Source organism: Calidris pugnax, unplaced genomic scaffold (genome assembly GCF_001431845.1).
Source record: "Calidris pugnax isolate Ruff unplaced genomic scaffold, ASM143184v1 scaffold70, whole genome shotgun sequence".
In the NCBI taxonomy this organism is placed as follows: Eukaryota; Metazoa; Chordata; class Aves; order Charadriiformes; family Scolopacidae; genus Calidris; species Calidris pugnax.
The window spans coordinates 13722226-13741585 of record NW_015090862.1 but is presented as its reverse complement, the minus strand read 5'-3'; the positions used below and the strand labels follow the sequence as shown (position 1 = coordinate 13741585).

The 19360-nt window shown below is 42.1% G+C and overlaps 1 protein-coding gene across 1 annotated transcript in view; it reads left to right on the top strand.

Annotated features, from left to right (window-relative positions):
* Nucleotides 1-19360, top strand: part of LOC106889493 (A-kinase anchor protein 13-like) — a 113793-nt gene that overhangs the window by 71074 nt on the left and 23359 nt on the right. Inside the window, exon 5 of the mRNA XM_014944572.1 lies at nt 19117-19264. Coding sequence (XP_014800058.1) covers nt 19117-19264 — 148 coding nt within the window. The remainder of the gene's footprint in view (nt 1-19116; nt 19265-19360) is intronic.

Below are 19360 nucleotides of genomic sequence, written 5' to 3'. Positions count from 1 at the left end.
GAAACAAGTTTGAACAAGATCCTTTGTTTTCTGGGTGAAAAGCAGCGTGGTTTTTCTTCTTTTTTTTAAAAAAAAAAAAAAAGGGTTTGAAGTATTTGCAGAGCATTACCAGTACTGCAGACACAAGCAACAGCAGAAATTCCATTTTTAATTGTTTTGCATTCCTTCATCGTAGGGTCCTGGGCTGCTTAATACGCACATTAAATGAAAACTTACAGCTTTTATTTAGGGTGAATATTTTCTACTGCAGTGGAGAAACTAATGCAAGCGAAATTCAGGTTCAACTGAATCAAAGCTCAATACAAATAACTTTCCCCAGGTCATATGGACATTCCAGGGGCAGGCAGACCTGAAAGAGGAAATTTTGTTGACTAAAATCACCTTGCTGGGAGGAGTAATGGTAGTTTTTTGACTATGAAAAATGCTGGTGCCAAAACATGAGCGTCATCTATTCTGAAGGTTTTTTTTCAGTTTTGCAAGGAGAATTTTTAATAGTTTGATTTTTAAATAGTTTTGAAACGTTTCTTGAACAAACAGTCCAGTGGGAGGGGAAAGAAAAGACACCAAAATAGCTTGGGCAAGGTAGTATCTGGCAGAGTAATTGGTCTTCTCCAGCAGCAGAGAGAACTACAAATCTTTATAAACATTTTTTGGGTGGGAGTGGGGGAATGTGTGGACAGATAGCAATTAAGGGTTGGGATATCTTCAGTGCCAATATTGTTGATGATTCAGATGAGCGCTTTGCTCTACAAATCATTTTAGAGTTGTCTTTGCCTAACGTGAGTATAAACTCAAAAAAAAAAAGGTGATAGAACCTTTTTTGATCTGAAAGAGAAAATAGAGAATTGTCGTGCAAGAGTGACTATGAGAAAAGTAATGTAGAGGTGATAATACAGCTTTGGAAATTTAATGTTCTGTAGAGTGTGAAGAAGTACTTACAATTTTACAAAAAATGTCTCAAATTTGTCTTTTTTGTTTCAGTGTTCTGAGGTCATGAAACTTAATCCACAGCAAGCTCCATTATATGTGAGTACAAAATTTAAACAGTTTTTTTTCCTCTCTTGCTATTCACCCAAAATGCCTCTTTTGGAGATACTGCTCCTTTTTTCTTTGCTCCCCAAAGACCTTATTTGTATTTATTGAATTGCAAATGCTCGGTGGTAATGCTCAGGTAAGTCACAGAGCTTCTCTTGTCTTTCCAGCAGACAATTTTAAAGAGGTTTTAAAACACGTTGTAATGTAGTCACTGTGCAGGCAATCCCCCTGCTTTTATATATTTTATTTTTTTTTTCCTCCCCAAAGCGTGCTGGGGCACATGGCTCTGCTCTGGCGACTTGATGCGTGGAGAGGCTGTGAGAAGAGATTGTTTGTGTGGAAAACAGGGCATCCCGGTGTCCGGTGCTTGCCCACTGTGATAATATTTTGCTGGTTGGTGTTTTCAACCGTGGCAGGGAGGAACTGGGAGCAGGGAAGGGCTGTGCTGCGAGCGCTGCAGCAGGGGATGCTTTACGTCAGCCTCCCAGGAGCCTGTAACCTCCATGGCTCCGTTAATGGGGAACAAGCTTCCTCTCTCCCTCTTGAATAGCAGCTTTGTTGCAGAACGTGGGGACTGTCAAATTAGCCCTGGGTTTGTGGGGGTGTATGCACGTGTGTTACATTTGTGCCAAAGCTGCCAGCCAGGCTCATAACCGTTCGCTTTCCGTACAGCCATGCCATGCTCAGAGCAGGGAGAAACCATCCTGGGTTTATGGTCCTACCCCCGGACCTCACAAACTAGGTTAGAGCTGGGTGCAAAGATGGAAAATTTGGGGAGAAAATTGCTTGCAAATGTGGCTTTTAAGGGGAAGAAAGGAGAAACAGTTAGAGCTGGTGATAGACCTGTACCTTGGAAAGCGTTATGTGCTGTAAATAATGGATTGTATTGACCTTTAATGCTGTGGAAGCTTTTAAATTTTGCCTGTGTTTAATTACCAGCTGGAATTTTGTACTAGAATTTATTCACTACTTACTGTGCTAATTCCTGTGCTTGAAGCAAGATTAAAACATTACGTAGTGTGACCTGACTTTGGGAGAATGGCTTTTCTGGCATATACCACCGTATTCTGTATTACTGTGAAACTAAAGGCTGCCTGAAATTTGTTAAATCACAAGCATACTGAGTGCACCTTGACTTTGAGGAAACTTCATTTAAATTTAGGACACATTAAAAGAGAATGAAAGTTACGTGCAGATATTTGATGTAGAAGCTACTGTAGAAACATGAATGGTAGAAAGAAGGATAAAATTATCCTTATGTCTTTTGAACAGGGTATGACTTAACTAATCTGGAGGCTTTGTTTTCCCAGTCTTATCTTCTGACTTGGTTTATTTTCCCACCGTTTTGTGTGGGTTTGTATTTAATATGTAATACTAGAGAGGTATACTTAAAAGTCCTCATTCTCACATGATTGTGACGAGGACTGGGCTGAGGTCAAACGTAGCCTGGTGTAAAATAAAGATTATGTGGCACTCAGTGTTTCTTTGCAGTGCAAATAAGTTGATGACAACATTATTAATACATCAGTGACTCCCTTTTCTCTCCTCCTCTGCTGGCCAGGTCTATGTGCAAATCCTTTCCCTTTCAAAACAAACAAATTTTGGTAGCTGTGGGGGGCAAAAAGAGAAACTCAAGGACCTTGAAAATTCAATATTTAGTTTTCCTGTATGCTCTCAGTATAATATGCATAATATTAATATAATATACTAAACATTTTAAGTTCAGTTTTGTTTTTCAGGTGTTGTTTGTTGCCAGCTCAGCTCATCTCTAGTTGTTAGGTGTGGGCGGAACGTAAAGAAAAATGTATCTTCCTGGTATTTTTGTTTTTATTTGTCAAAAGGCAGACACAACAGTCCTGTGGTTCAGAGGTTGGTAGGTGAATACCAAACCTCATCAGGTTCCTTCTTCGACATGATGTCAACTCTGTTTCTGTGTATAGGCTCCTTGAGCTTGTTTTCAAACAACTGAGAACAGTGTTCTGTGAATTTCTCCATTGGAAATAACAGGCCTTACAGAGACGCCAGGGGATCTCCTTACATTTGTCAACTTCCAGGAAATATTGCTTCCCCAAAATTTTACCCTTTTGCTCTTTACACCTTTGTATTGCATGTGTTGCACTCTTCCTCTTTTAAGCCAGTAGTTTAGATTCAAGATTACTTAGTTTTGTTTATTATTTTTTTTTAATCATCCATGAGTTTCATCCTGAAAGCTCCGTTTAGTAGTAGTTTTTATCATAAGCAGCGTTACTGAGCTCCTTTTAGGAGGAGAATGAAAATGATGTCTCCAGTTCAGTTCCTGGAAGCCAATTAGAGAGCTAGAGCACGTTTCATCCTATGTGATCGTTACCAGGTTGCCCAGATTAATATCATACAATTATGAAAAGTGTTTTGGGAACCTGAGGTTTCCCATGTACTTGGGACCAAAGTTTTGTGGGTGATGGAAAAAGGGGTACTTCCATGTACACACTAACAGAGTAATAGAGATTCCTATATTATTCATAACACGTAAATAGAGAGAAGACCACCTGCTGCATCCTCCTTGGTACCTTTTTTTTGGCTGCTTGGACTTTTATTTACCTTTTATTTATGTGAAAATCAGCTGCCCTGCCTCTGCAGAGTTTATGACCACTGGGATGAGACTACTGGCCTTTGTAAGTGTAAAGATTAAGAGATAAGGTGGAAAAAGCATCCTGTATGAGTGTCGTGTTTTTGTGATTAAATAAGTCTGTCCCACTTAAGCATTGTCTGATTGTTCCACTGGTCGATGAGGTTGCCAGGAACTGGAGCTAAGTGTTATATTGCTGCTGGTTTGGGCTGGGACACGAGCTCAGCCTTTCCTCTGTAGAGAGCTGCTGGCTTTTTCAGATGGTCCTCCCAGGAGCTTTGTATCTCTTGCCCAGTGCTGTTCGTTACCTGCCGTTAATGCTGCTTAACGGCCCTTCTTGGCCCTGGAGCTTGGTGCTGCTCAGAGCAGCATGGTCATGGGGCAGAGGAGCTCATGCCAGGAGAGATAGAGCAGCGAAGCGTTCCTCAATATAGCACAGGGAAGGTGCACCAAGTGAGATACCGTTAATGCTGGTGCTTAAACAGGCTGTAGGTCAAGCAGTTATCCCATCTGTACCACTGTCAACACCTAATTGCCTTTATAAAAGGCAGCGTTACTTCGCGGAGCCTGTGGCGTAATATTGTGGTGTGAATGTGGAATAAAGATGTTCAACCCCCCTTCCTCAGCTCTCTCGGTGGGGTACTAATGAGCTGCTGTCTTACTGCCAGCAGTGATGTTCTCAAGGGGGTGGTAGGGTGAGAAAGTCACTGACAGGGGTTTTCTGTGGTTCATGTAACTGTGATGATGAAGGTTCGAGTTCTCCCTATTACGGCAGTGGTCTTAAACTTTGTGATACGAGCTTGACTTTAATGCCGAGGTCTTCCCCAGAGCCATAATCAGCATAGTGTGGGGAGGGTTTTGGCAGAGAACAAGCTTTATCTCCTAGCTTTTTCCCTAGCACGGGTTTAGGTTACAAAAAGCAACTGTCATTTGGCTGGATTTGAGCGTATCTGATTTCTGTTGCTGCTGCTGTCATGGGTTGTCTTCTCTCCAATGTGTAATTATAGGCATCATGCTTTGCATAGTCGTTGGTGCAACTATGGATATTCTGTGGAAAAGGGAATATTCTGTAATACAAGGTCCTTAAAATACATTCATTTTTTCAGGTGCATTTTACTGCAGGATGTGCAAGAAAAAGAAGTGGCTGGACAGTCCTTTGGTTGTCTGCCTCAAACTGTAGTTGGGGACATCTCTACTGATGCACAGATGTTGGATTAAATCTAAAACTATCTTTACATACATCCTACTTTAATTTCAATGCTGTCCCAATGGTATGGGAACTCAGTTGAGCACAGTGTAGTGGATGAAGGATAGTGTTTGAAACTTTATTTCTGATCTGCCTGGGGCTTCGTGCTTGGGAAGTACAGGGTCTCAAAGCTGAAGGACTGAATCATTCCAGGTGGAGTCACTCCGAATCATTCAGGTAGAATGAGAGGGTTGCAGAAGGCTTTGGCTGATGGGAGATGGGAAGTTGGGAGCTTCAGTTTGTTTGCTTTTGTTAAGTTCTTGCAATAACCTCGCTGATCATCACACTTTTATAGAAGTTGTGTATCTCTACCAATGAAAGTCAAAATTTCAACTTGAGTGTTGTAAGGTACTTCCTAGCTATTGTCAGTATGTTATTGGAATATCCAGATCATCCAGGAGTATGCAGATAGGAAAAAACATTGTTCTAAACAATGGAGGTTCATTATTGTGACCTTTCTTGTTGTGATTCATAGAATCATAGAATGGTTAGAGTTGGAAGGGACCTTAAAGATCATCGAGTTCCAACCCCCCTGCCATGGGAGGGGACACCTTTCACTAGACCAGGTTGCTCAAAGCCCTATCCATCATTAAGATCTCTGTTTATAAATTAAATAATTTAAATCAGTCACTTAGTTTAAACTCAACTGTTGCTAACATCCAGGGAAGCAAAATAAAATAGGGAACAGCTTTGTAAAGATGAAGCGTTGATCTTTTTATAAACGTTATCATTAATTGAGAATCCAGCAGAGTATGCAGCAGGAGATTTAATTGCAAAAGGATCAAGGATCACAAGCTGTGTCCTCATTTTCTAACCAAACTTTAATAAATATAAAGTGCATGTGAGTGAATGACCAAGGCCAGATCTTCAGCCGCATACAATGTCCTGAAAATATTACTTCAAAAATAACCCGCGTGGCTTCCTATTTCAGCCTCTGCTAACTATAGGATCTTTGTAACGTTACTGACTCTTCTTCTAACCCACTCGCCTCTCCTGCTGCTCTGAAATCAGTGTTGGGTTTTTTTAGAAGCAGCGTTGGGTATGAATGTGTTGGAACAGGACTGGAGTAACATGCAGGGGACAAGTTGGGAAGCATTGTCATCTTCTCTTGATTACTACCAGGGCTACAACCTTAGATCTGCCTTTAAGACAGGAATGTTTTTTCACGGAGATAATGATCAGTGGGTGTGAAATGGAAAAGATTAGCAGCTGGAGAAGGATGATGTATCGCTGCAAACTTTTTTCCTTTTTCCTTTTTGATTAAAAGGAACAAACTTGTTTTAAATCACAGCACTCCTCCTTTGCCTGGTTTGTCTAAGGTGTGCCCACGTTATTTGGAGTGACAAACCCAAATGTGTCATAACTGGTGATTGCATGGGAGGGCAAACACTTAATTGATAAAAATGCTAACATTGACTTTGGTCTTTAATCAGGGCTGTGGATGGAGTCTCTTGTATAAACTGCCACTTACGAGCTGTGTAACCTGCAGAGTTTCTCAAGGAGAGTTTTTGATAGAGATGAGAGCTCCCACTTCCAAGCCAAAATGTCATGCAACTTAATGAAGTATGAACTTCAAAAGCCTCAGAAAGAATGCATGGACCCTCTCTCAGTGTAACCTGGGTGTTGGGTACAGTAGGTCCTCTGTTCTGTTAATGAATGAACTACTCCTGTAGATTTCCCAGAGTGTCCTGCTTTAATCTGAAATGGGAAGAAAAGGGTAATGCTGATAATGTTTTTCTCCCACTTATACATCTTACACAGGACGATGCCCTGCTGAAGTGCACTGTGTATTTCTGAGAAAAACAATTGCGATAACCTCTGATGTTCATGTTTTAAGGAAAGAATTCTCTTTTGAATAAATATTAAGGCATTAAAGAAAAAAGTTTGCACTACAGAGAGCTTGTGGCTTGTGGCAGCAGTGTCTGGACCACGCGTCGCGGTTCTCTGTGTCTGTAGTGAGATGTCGTGCAGACATCCCTGCCTGGCACCCGGGTTGTCACCGTGGCTGAAACCATCTCAGGTGTGACTTGTGCACTGTTTTGTGCTAAATAATTAATGATCTTCAGAAATCTCTACCAAAGGGACAAAAGGACAAAATTGAAATAACTTTATAATCCTACAGGAAAATGTTGTCATGAGATTGGCAGCTCTGGTTTAGTTACTTTTCTACTAATGTTGAATTTGTTTGCTTAGTGGCATCTGTGGTGACAAAGGCCACTGGGATGCCTGAATATCTTGAGATCAGTCCACCAGAAAAAGTAGAACATACCTCGCATGCTTTTGATGTGGGGATTTCTCACGAAAATCACTGTACAGAAGCCTTGTCTTACTTTCTCTCAAGGTCTTTAGGCAAGAGGAGAACCAGCCTTGATGTTTAGTTCAGCTCTGGGGTGAGAGGATCTGATAAACCTCTTGTCTCTTATTTGTTGGGTACTTGATTTCTTCTTAATGACAAAGTAGTTTTCTGCCCCACCTTCAACATGTCTTTGAATTATGAATGAGTGGAAGGCCTCTGAGCACCTTTTACAAATAAAAGATTTGCTTGTGGAAGAACCTGCTTCTTGATTGGTTTTAAGAAAGTTGGTTGGGGCGCCTGAATGAACTGATTTTTTGAGAGGTGCATATTGCAACTTGTCTGGTTCTGCTTTCATTCTACAGGCAAAATAGTTTCCTCACTAAACTGTGCTTGACCTCATCTTCTAAGTTTTTGTTACTTAGGTCCTTGATCCAGATTCTTTTCATCTTCCACTTCCCAAATTCTGGTCTACTTCATGCAAGAAGTCGTCCCTTCTGTTGAAATGGGCGTCTGGCAGCTGCCGCCTGAGCTCTGCTCCATGCCCTGGCAAGCTGCCTGCTGCTTCCTGGCTCCCGGATACCTAAATGAAGACTTCAGGTTGCACAGATTAGTTACCATGAGGCTGCTCACTTGGCTTGCTCCTCTTAAGCAAGGCGTTCGCAAGCTTGTGAGACCTGTGTGAAGTTAGTATAGGACTTCTTCTGAAATTTTGCCTTCTGTGGTTTTACTGAAGGCAGCTTTGGCCGGAGAAGTCAGAAGAAGCCTCTTGACCATCAGCATTGCCTTCCTTCAGGATGAGCCATTGATTAAATTGCAGCTGAGAGGCTCCTTCTCAATGTTTCTTCCATATTATCTGAAACTGAAGATGCTGGTGATTTGGGTTGCAGTTCCTCCTCCCATAATCATCTATTTGATCTTCTGTGATCCTGTTTTGTGGGTATGAATGTGCTGGTAAACGATAAATGGACTAGCTTAAACAAAGTCTGGAGCTCTTGTCTGAGCTTCTGCCTTTAAGTCACCACTGCTTTGCAGCATTATGCGTGAACTTTAAATAATATGACTTCCAGAAGAAAGATGCCGGAGCTGGTACAAGGTAGGGGTGGGAAAGCAGAGGAGACAACGATCTCTTTTGGGGAGCTATTAGATTGCTTCACTCTGTTTCCTGAAAATGCAAAAGGAATCCTTACATTATCACAGTAAGAGTTTTAATAAAAACTGTGGCAAAATGACAAGTACCTCTTAGGCTCTGAATTTAGGGTTCTTTATTTCTTGTTGTAGCTAATGAGCTGGTTAATGTTTGGAAGGACACTAAGAGGTTGCATCCCGTCCCCAGTGTTGGCTGGCACTCTTGCCTCCTCCCCTCTCAGAGGAATGAGCAATGGACATCAGACTTGGGGTTTGAGAGGATGAAAATACTCTTCAACTGCTCTTCCTCTGTGGAATGTATTTGTATGGAGAGTTTGTAAATATTCTCATGTTACTCTTAGAAATGACCAAACAAATTTCCCATCTTATCAATTAAGATACACGTCCCCACTTTATTTTCCGTAACAAAGTGCTGACAATCATTTTATGAGATGAGAGGCAGTTCTGAGGCAAAGCCGAGGTGAGAGTCTTGGTTATGAAGACATCAATTTGATGGAGGTTTGATGTTTTCAAGTAAACTTTCTGATCTCCTGGGCTCTCCCTGCAGTGCCTCCTTGTCTGCTCCTGAAGGCTGTGCTGCCGGCGGTGGCTCTGCAAGCGCCCGGCCTCCGCCTGGCTCAGTAAAGCAATGCCATATTGTGCATAAGTGGAAAATAAAATAAACTGTGATTAATTGTTCTGCACAGAGATGGGTGCTGAGCACTGCCATCAAGCGGCAGTTCTGCTGCAGGACACATTTTCGGAGTCTCCAGGGCTGCCTGCGTTTGTATCGTTGTTTCGAAGTTGTTTCTTCTAAGTATTGCACAAGTTTCATCTGTCTAGTAGTTGTGGTTTTCCAGGAAGATAACGGTTGTAATGGTTTCAGTTCTCTCGTGGCAAAAAAATGTCACTTTAACAAGTGCCTCAATCACTACAGTAGCTCCAAGTACTGCAGTTGTGAAATATTTGAAGACTGGTGAGGATATTTTGCAGCTGGCAGGAGAATGAGCATTCTGAAGCACACTCTGAGCTCTGCCTCTTCGAGGCTTTTGCTGTACTGTAGAGGAGGCTGAAGTACTAGGAAAACACCCTCCTTCTACTATCTTATGCCTTTGGATGTTAGTGCTCAAACCTGATTTTTTTTTTTTTTTCCTTTAAGACACATCAAGGCTATTTGTGAAAATACTCCAGTGATAGGAGACTGTTTCAAATAATGTGTCATCATATGTACTTTATCTTCCAGGAATTGTGACTTTCTCCACCTCTCTGATGCCAAGACAATAGCTGGATCTCTATTAGTCACTGAATGCATTCAGACTGCCTGCTATTTCTCCCAAGCACTACAATTTTGTTGTTATTGCTATGTGAGTAATTAGCAGGAAGTACTATCAATCACTCACACGGCTGGTAATAAAATTATCTGGCTCAATTCTCTAACAGTGTAGTGAAGAATGGAAGAGGCTTTAGGACGAGGTCAGATCAAGAAATCCCCATCAATTTGGGTGTGTTTTATGGGAGTTGATTGGTTTTCATAACTTCTGAAAGCCTCTAATAGCAGGATCAGTACTTGTGGAGACTAGATGGTAGTGGAGGGGATATTTTCCTATAGAGATTCCCTATACCTTTTGTCTTTATGTTCCTGTGGTGGCATTACGTGGAGACTTGCATAGTTCAGAGGGCAACCCCCCAGTGTGTTACTCCCTGTGCTGTCCCATACCTTCCTCTCCCCTGTGCCAGGGCTGGATGGGGCTTGGGGTTACTGTCAATAATAATTGCTTAATCAGGGAGTTACAGGCCACGGTGACTGAGGACAGCAAGCACACAATGTTTTAAATGAATGGTCTGGCTAACGCTAAACTGCCCAAATAAACAAAAAAAAATTAATCAGTATTTTCTTCACCATACTGCCAATTTCACCCAAACAATAAAATTAGCGTGGCAGTTCTTCCCTAGATACTTGTTTATAATACAAACGGTCGAACTGATGGTTTCTCATCCTTGCTTTTTTTCTCCTTAACATTCTTTTTTTTTTTTTCTCCCCCCTCATTTTGCAGTTAATTTTATCATTAATTTCATCACGCCTTCCTGTGTGCTAAAAATGACTAGAAATGACCTTGTCTGTTTAGTGTTGGGAGGGCTGTCTGCATAGCACGGTCCGGCACCGAGCAGATGCACTGAACATGCTCTGAACAAGTGTTGGTAACATAAAGCGCCCCAGAGCATGTGGAGCCTGTGCTGAGGCAGTGATACAGCTAAATTAGCTATTAACAGCCCAATCTAATAACTTGCTTGGCTCTGTGTGGCAAAGTGGTATGTCACGAAGATGTACCCGTAAAGATAAATCATGTGTCTCTTTCAGCACTAACGAGATCCTGTTGCTTTGATGGATTTTCTGTTGGCAGTCTGTGGAGATCTCCTTAAAGCTGCCTGGATTAATATGTATGTAATACCTGTAATAGCATCTTGACACTCAATAAAGGTTCATCTCTGAGCTGATTGATTTGGAGACGGACAGAGACGTGCTCTGTCAAAGGGTGTGGGCTACTAATAGCAGATTTCTTCAAGTTTCTTCATACTCCTCCATTTCTGCAGGAGTTTGCATTGCTCGCACTGGTTCGGAGTAGGAAATCCACCCTTGGTCTCCTTAAACCATTTATCTCTTTGCAAATAAACCCTTCTGCAGGATTAGACACCTGGACTGGCTTGGGACACGGTGTGCCTGGGAGATTGCGTTAATAAATCAGCTGTAATGATGCTGTCTCTGCAGATAAGCAAGTCATGGGTGTCCATGTTGTGTTTTCAGCACAGGTTGCACTCAGGATGGTTCTGTGGGAGCCAGCTTGGGCCTGGAGGCAGCAGTTGAGGGCTATTTTTCATAGATCTCCATGTTTTCCCACATAATTCCTTTTATAGAATCATAAAATCAGAAGGGGTTGGAAGGGATCTCTGGAGATCACCTAGTCCAACCCCCTGCCAAAGCGTGTCCACCTAGAGCAGGTTGCACAGGAACTTGTCCAGGTGGGTTTTGAATGTCTCCAGAGAAGGAGATTCCACCACCTCTCTGGGCAGCTTGTTCCAGTGCTCTACCACTCTCACAGTAAAGAAGTTCCTCCTCAAGTTTAGGTGGAACTTCTTATACTCAAGTTTGTGCCCATTTCCTCTTGTTCTGTCACTGGGCACCACTGAAAAAAGACTAGCCCCGTCCTCCTGACACCAAAGAGTCTTAACTAAATGGACTGCTTTAGCCTGTGTCAATCTTTTAGCATCAGCATGCTAAGCTAAACTTATTTTTGGACTAAATTCTTTCTCGCCTCTGGGGAAAGAAAGTGGTGGAAGGAAGAAAGTTCTTTTGCATATATGTCAGTGTTTCAGTCACGGCTTTGTGGCTAGGGTTGGAAGAGGAGATCACTTGGCTCCATGCAGAGTTAATGAAACGTGGAAGGTGTCACCTCGAGATGCTTTGTGGGCTGGCAGAAAAACCCGGACCATCGTTCTGCTCTTTTGGTGGCCTGTGGGCAAGACATTAGAGTCTGTGATTGTGTTTTCCTGAGGGCAAGAGGCTGCTTTGCAAAATCTGCCTTTCTCATCACGGAGAGGCTCAGTATCTGTGCTGTTAGCCCAAAACCTTTTGCTGGCAGAAATAATAGCACTGCTGTTAATTTAAAAGGGAACTAAAGTTATGTTTGAAGCTAGACTTTTATTATTTTTTTTAATTTTTTTTGAACCATTGGAGTTATTCTTGTGATTTTTAATTTATTTATTTATTTTAAGCAAACAAAAAACATCTCTGCTTCATGCGCCTTTAAGATCAAGGAGTTTTAAGTCACTGACTATGAAAAAGGACCCAAATCTACCCCCAAATTGGCAGCTTTCCATTCTGTTTATTTCTGGAGTCTCTCCCTGGAGGTTTTATCTGCAGGAGGTTGCAACACTCCAGCCGAGCGACATCCATCTTTCTCCACGCTCCTGACCCAGGTCACTGCCTTTATCAAGGGGGATATCTCCAGGCGAGGAGGGATTTCTAGAGCTGCTCGTGTTCAGACAGATTTCACCGCCCTACCTTTGTTTCTGGGGACTGGAGTTTTGCAGAAGAAACTGCGTCTGATGTGATTTTTCTCCTAAATGCTCCTCTGGAGTCAATACGAACTGGTGAAATTGAGGATGTCTGTAATGGGGTTATCTCGCTGCAACAGATACCTGTGGCCTTGTCCCCTGCTCTGTTCCTTTTATATACGTGTTCTGGGAGCTTGCAGGATAAATGGCCACATCTGCAAAAGGGGATGGATGTTTCAATCTGCAGCGTTGCAGCATCTGGAGTGAAGTACCAGGAGGCATTTTAGAAGCCCTAATATTGTTCCCATGAGAGAAAACACACTCAAGATGGGGTCATGTCCACTGAAAAACTCACCCCGTGCTAAGGCATGGAAGGGGTCTCAGATGGATGTTTTGAAGGTAGGACCCATCCCCAGATTCCACCCTCTGGGTTAAGCTGCTCATCTGCTTCTGTTAACCTGAGAACAGCAGCCTGGAAGAGTTTGGTGGCTATTTATTAGTGACCTGCTCTGGCAGGGGAGTTGGACTAGATGATCTCCAGAGGTCCCTTCCAACCCCATATCATTCTGTGATTCTGTGATTTTCTTGCTCTGGAAGAAGAGCATCCCTTGATGTTATAAGCCTGTAGTCATGGTGCGTGGTGCCTGCATCATGGTTGACAGGCCAGAACACTTAGTCAGGCCTGGAAAAACTGGGATTCAAGCCTTTCTCAATCAGAAGGGTTATTTCAGGAGACGAGAGCACTGTCATGTTTGCTGTAAAAATAGTTGCCCAAACTCCCATCTGCTTCTGCAGTCAGGAGCCCATGTGGCTGTGCCTGGTTTTGTTCTGCCCGGAGATGTCCATGTGCTGTGGGCGTCCTGTCCAGAGGTGGTTCTCCAGGGGGTTGTGCGCATGTTTGCACCAACCCCAAGTAACCTTAGATGAGAGGGATCTTCCAGGATACTCAGCTGAGATGGGGATGCTCTCTGGGAGCAGAAGTTCAGCTGTTGACTTGTTGTGCTGCCAGAGGTAGATGGTAATGGATCATTGAGCATCTAAACAATGATATTTTGCTGGGGTTTTTTTGCGGGATGATTTCTACTACGTTTTCTAAAGTTGTCTTTTCCGTCCTTCAGCTGCTTTCAGAGTAGTCTGCAGTTCTCAATTTGAGGTGAAATTGTCTCAACTTTCCCTTTGATTTTGTCTAACTTGATTATTGTCTGCCCTGTGCACTTTCCAAAGAAAATGTAATATGATTGAAAAGCCAGCTTTTCCTTTAAAAGCCATTTGGATGACAAATACTCGGTGTGTTTGAACCATGATTTCCATTACATTGATGGGGAAACTGGAAGTGCAGGGATGTGAAAGGACTTGCCTCCTGCTTTGATTACAGCCGCATCCTGCACACTCCGTGTCGAGCAGTAGCTGGGGTAACAGCAAGTCCAGCTCCATCTAAAAATGCATAAATAAAGGTACCAACGAGCCTGAACTCCTTGAAGAAGGAGGAAGAAACCACAGCTGTGATGTTGTGCTGTCCTCCTGGGTACAGCGCGGCTCTCTTAGGAGCTATTTAGAGCTTCCCAAAGGGGGGGGGAAAAAGAATATCTGTTTCAAAAGCATATTTCTCCTTTTGTGTTCCAACATAATGCAATAAGCAATGACCCAACAAGGATCTGATTCACGTTATGAATAGCGGAAACAAAACAAAGCTTGTTGCAGTGGCAGGTTACGTTTACTCATCCAGCCCAGCATCTGATCTCTTTAATAACGCATTGTAATGCCATCAAACCAGCCCTTTAGAAGGAAATATATAGGGAGGAAGGTTTCTTTCCTTGCTTGTGACTCTAACCCATGTAACATGGACTTTCCATTCAGTAGAATTGCACTGGCTACGTTTTACCTGCAGCCAGAGATGGCAATTGTTCGTCAGCAGCAATATTTCTTTTCTCTATAGAACAAAGTCAGGATTACTGGTTGCCAGTGTTTTCTCATTAAAAGCAGAATGCTAACATAACGCTCCAGTGTTTCAGCATTGCTATCTAACACACGCTTCGTTTTTGTAAGTATTTTTAGACTCTGTGTGTGTGTGGAGGTCAGAGTGGGTGGTTGGTGGGTTAGATAACATACTTCAAAATTCCCAGTATGAACCATGGGGGGAAAGCCAGCTTAGAAATCATGTGCTTCAGCTATAAAAATACAGCTTACTTTTTTTTTTTTTTTCCCAAGAAATTTTAAAATTTGTTAGCCAACACGCTAAGAATATTTTTTCCCTTTGTAGTCCATCGTAGAGAAATGTACCTGTTGCTGGCAGAACTGATACCCCTCAGGGAAAACTCCCTCTCATTTTTCATCTTCCTCATGCTTTTCATCTTCAGGTCTTGAATTCTGCATTTGCTGGGACTGTCTTTGTGGTCCTAAACGATGACCACTTCCCCAAAACCTGACAGATTTCTGGAGCTTGAAGTGGAAAACAAAAATGTCCTTGCGTGCTTGAAACATTTATTTTTTTTTGGAAGGTGGAAGGTAGATAGTATTTTTGAGCTGATAACATAAGTGATCTAAATTCTTACGAGCATAAAGATTTTGGTTGCTTCATCATCATTTCCAAGTATTTCTGAGAACATCTTTTTTTTAAAAAAAAAAGGCCTTGGAATGTAAATAGTTCGTTTTAACAGGGACAGAAACCAAGTCTGAGAAAGAAGAAATGATTTCTCAGAGTTGCTCGTACTTTGCCTGCACACGATCCGCATGCCTTTAACTGCAGCATTGGAAAAACAAATACTTAAAAAGGTGGATTTGTCCTAATGCCAGCAAAATGCGCTGACAAACAGGTGCATTGTCTGCCTTGTTTTGGTTTTTAGACCTAGTAACAGCGTTTGGGCCTCTTCAGAGATAATTGCATTTCTGCTGCCTTAACTAAGCAGAGATGGGCCACTCTAAAACCCCTTTCTGAGTAGTTTATAACCCCTTTATAGTAGTTTAAAGCCTGAGGTCAGGCTTGGCTCTTCCAGTGCACCCGTCCCTTGGCGAGGCAGACCCGATTTCTCCCTTCAGTTTGTGGAAGAGAATGTATTTAGAGGAAAGAGCCGCATCCACCTTCTTTACATCCCGTTACAGCTGTCTGAAACCAGAGATTTTCAGATGCGAACGAGGGAGAGGGTGACCCCTTTCATGAATGGACCAAAATGGAATGTTTTCATTTCCAATGGGCTTTAAGCCAAGTAAATATTAGTCAATCCAAACTAGTTTTGAAATTAAATTATTCTTATTTGTTGGAGCATTCCAGAGGATGACTTTGATCTGTCTGTACTTTCACCAAAGGGATATTGGCAGGCTGGCCTCCCATTTCTAGCCGTTTGGGATGAAAGAGGGGTTATAATAACCACCTTGTGTGGCAGTGATACTGAACAGATGACATTTTTTGGACAATATTAAATGAATAAAGGTAAACATACTTCAATTAAAATGTTTTCAGAGGCTGAATGCAATAGGGCTGTTGGAAAGTCTTCTATGTGGGTTGGAGGAATTTGGCTGCATTTGTAAGCGATTTTCTTTTAACTCCAAAAATGTTGGAAAGAGAGGGGTTTGTTCTGTGTGTTGTTTCCTTTGCAAATAAATAGGTTGTTTGAATACAACTTTTAAAAGTCGAATTAAAATCGGCGGCGGGCAACAGAATTGTTAATAACTGGGAAGCAGAGATGTGCGTTGAAGGAGGATGGTCTCTCTTAATTAGTGTTTTGCTCTTTTGCTTCTGGGATGTGGGATCCCATCACACACAGCGAGCTGTACCAGGCACAGTACAGCTAAAGGGTAGCTCAGGTGACACCTGAAAGTAAACCGAAGCACACGGAGGTTTGAGTGGCACATTATCAGTCTTAATGAAGATATTTAGATGCTCATTTATCGTAATAAGGGCATTCCCTGTCAGTCTTTTACTGGAGGCTCCTCCAGAAGAGGAGGAGGACGAGGAGGAAGGGGCAGGGTGGTGGAGACCATCCCACCATAAAGTGCTACTTAGACACAGCTGAAGAGCCTTCTAAATTGGTATCAGCTGATGATAATTTGTGCTCCCCCTAGATGTAAACAATAACTGAAATAAACTGAATTAAGATATAAAGAGTTGAATAATTTACTTTGAAGGGACTGCTGGAGGTCATCTGGTCTGATGACCCTCCAAAGCAGGGCCACCTTCAAAATGAGTTAGGTATCTATATGAGAAGTTCAACTATCTTTTTTTAAGTCCCAGCTTAGATTTCAGGTGGGAACCTCTGGTGTTGAGATTTCTTACATGTATTTACATGTTTTTTTGTCAATAACTAAATATACGTATTAGCTTCTTCTGTAATGCTGCGAATTAAGTTGCTTTTCCTGGAAATGTGAGTACTTTGCCTGGATAGAGAGGTGTCTTCTCATGTGCACTCTGCGTGGTTTTGCTTTCCTTTCAGGAGAACTGGACTAGCTGTACTTGATTTGTGAGTTAAATAGAAGAAAAATGTCCTTTAGCAGACACCACTTCAAACAATCAGCTCTGTTGATGAGTGTCCTGAAATGTCACCTGTATTTCAAGTCCATTTAAGTACTTTGTATGTTCATGCCTTAAGGGAGGAACAGTTTGAACAAAGACGGATATAAAAACCAAAGCACAAAGGGTTTGTAGGTTAAAGCTTCAGCTTTTGTTTTTTTGAACATCCGGTCAAAACTGGATCCATTTGCTTGAAATGGAATATTTAGTTTTCAACTCAGCATGTGAACTGGTCATGCTTGAGTTTAAAGCTTGATTTATTTCTTTTTGCACCTGTTTTTATTTTAACACTGACTACATACAATATATACTTTTGCTACATGGTTCCTTTCTCCCCAGCTGGAAGCCTGGTCTGATATTATCATGTGAGACCTTCCTAAAATGTACATTGGTAACTTTGCAACCTCTGGAAATGCAAGCTAGACTCACTCTTCCATTTTTGAATTCATAGAATTGTTCGGGTTGGAAGGGACCTTAAAGATCATTGAGCTCCAACCCCCCTGCCATGGGCAGGGACACCTCCCATGAGACCAGGTTGCTCAAAGCCCCATCCAGCCTGGCCTTGAAATTCATGGTTTTCTTTCCTGTGTATTAAAAGACTGACCCATATATTTGTTTTTAAGAGCAGGGGCTGGTTGTGCTGTACTGCAAAACCTTGTTTCTATCAAAACACGGTGCAACCCTGCCCCTGGCAAGATGTACCAGACAGGTCAGATCAGAGGAGGAGAACTGGAGGTGGACTTGGAGGAGGAAGCTGTGCTGGGTCGTATGAGGAGATGGGATGAGGGAGAGTGGGGGGAGATGTGGGACGGAGCACGGGAAGCGATGCCAACACAGCGTGGCTTTACAGGAGGGATGGCAAATCTCGGGTTTTTCTGCAATAGTTGTATTTGACAAAAAGAAGGGATGAGCTGAGTGATCTTAAGGAGAAGGTTTTAAATGAAGTGGCATGCATATCCTATTGGAGATGCAAATTAGAATTACATAATCTGCGAAAATAATAATGATAATAATAGTAAAATCTTTTCCAGATTTGCAGCCTTAACCACGTGCTCAGTGGGTCGGTGGCAGAGAACTGGCTAATGCAGCTGCAGCATAAAACTGGGGCGTCCAACTGGTTTTGATCTTGGTGGAAAAGGGGCAGAAGGTCACGTCACAGTCTGTTGTTCTCAGTGTCTCGCAGTTTATATAATTCTCTGGGCAGATAAATGATGTATGGTGAGATCAAATGACCATGCTTCACTTAATGCTGGAGTAACTGCAAGCCATCCTCTTTTCCTTCCTTTCCCTTCCCCATGGAAAACTGAACTTGGTGGATATTGCTCCTGTTCTAGTGCCTGCAGGTGTATGAATTTTGGGTGTATTTACTGTGTCCTCTGCTGGGTTAGCTATGATAATGTGCGCCCTTGATGAACATCATTTTTGTTGATAGCCAAGGTGAGCAAAATGATGGAATATACCGAGATATTGAAACAAAGATTCCCTAAAACTAAGCAGGAGTGTTCAGCCAGCAAATCACAACAGATTTCTTTTCAGGGCTTGAAGAACTATTGGTTTTGATAATGTACAGAGCTTTTCACCAAGACATGAGCTTATAGATGAGTGAGAAGAGCTACCACTGTCTGTACAGACACAATTATTGGGGTTTTTTGTAAGGAAGATGGAAAAAATATCAGTGGTTATTAAACTTTCATATCTTTGTGTGGTTTTGGATTGTGGATGGGAGATGTGTTCAGTGATTCAGTTGGCTCCACTGGAACTGTCAACGTGGTGGCAAGCTTGGACGGGGAGAAATGTGAACGCTCAAGCAAGAATGAGGGAATTTGTTCAAATTTATGAAGACAGAGGCAATTTTACGCTGCTATCCCAATTCTGTTGTTTTAGCTATGTGGGGCTGTGTGTATATATATACATGTATGTGTATAAAAAACCCTGTGTGGGTTGTTGCTCTTGTTTGTCAGACTTGGTGTGATTTCACCATATTAAGTTGCTATTTTCAATATACCCTTGAGATTTCTACATACCTCTTCCCAGAACTGCGCTCAATATATTTTCTAGCTGGTTGGCTGGCTGTGATGCTAAGAGGCATGCTAAGGATGACTTGCATATCTGAAAATTAGGATTGGCCCCGAGTCGTGTGAAAGGAGTGTATGAACAGTCAGCAGGAGCCTTGTAGCTAGAGAAGTTTTATTTTATATAATGCAGCTCTTGCAAATGTAAACCTAATGTTTTTTTCTTGTCTTTTTTCCTAGGGTGACTCGGTTATTACGGTGCAGCTGACTGAGGAAGACAAAGTTGAAGATGATGTAGTTTTTTACTTGGTCTTCACTGGGTCAACTGTCCAACACTGCACAAGCACGAGAAAGATCAATCCTGGGAGCCTGGAGACAATTTCTCCTGGTAAACAATTGCCTTTCTTTGCATAACAGCGTATCAGTCTGTGAAATTTGGTTAATTCAAGTGGACATAAATATAACACTGTTTTGTTGGTTGTCT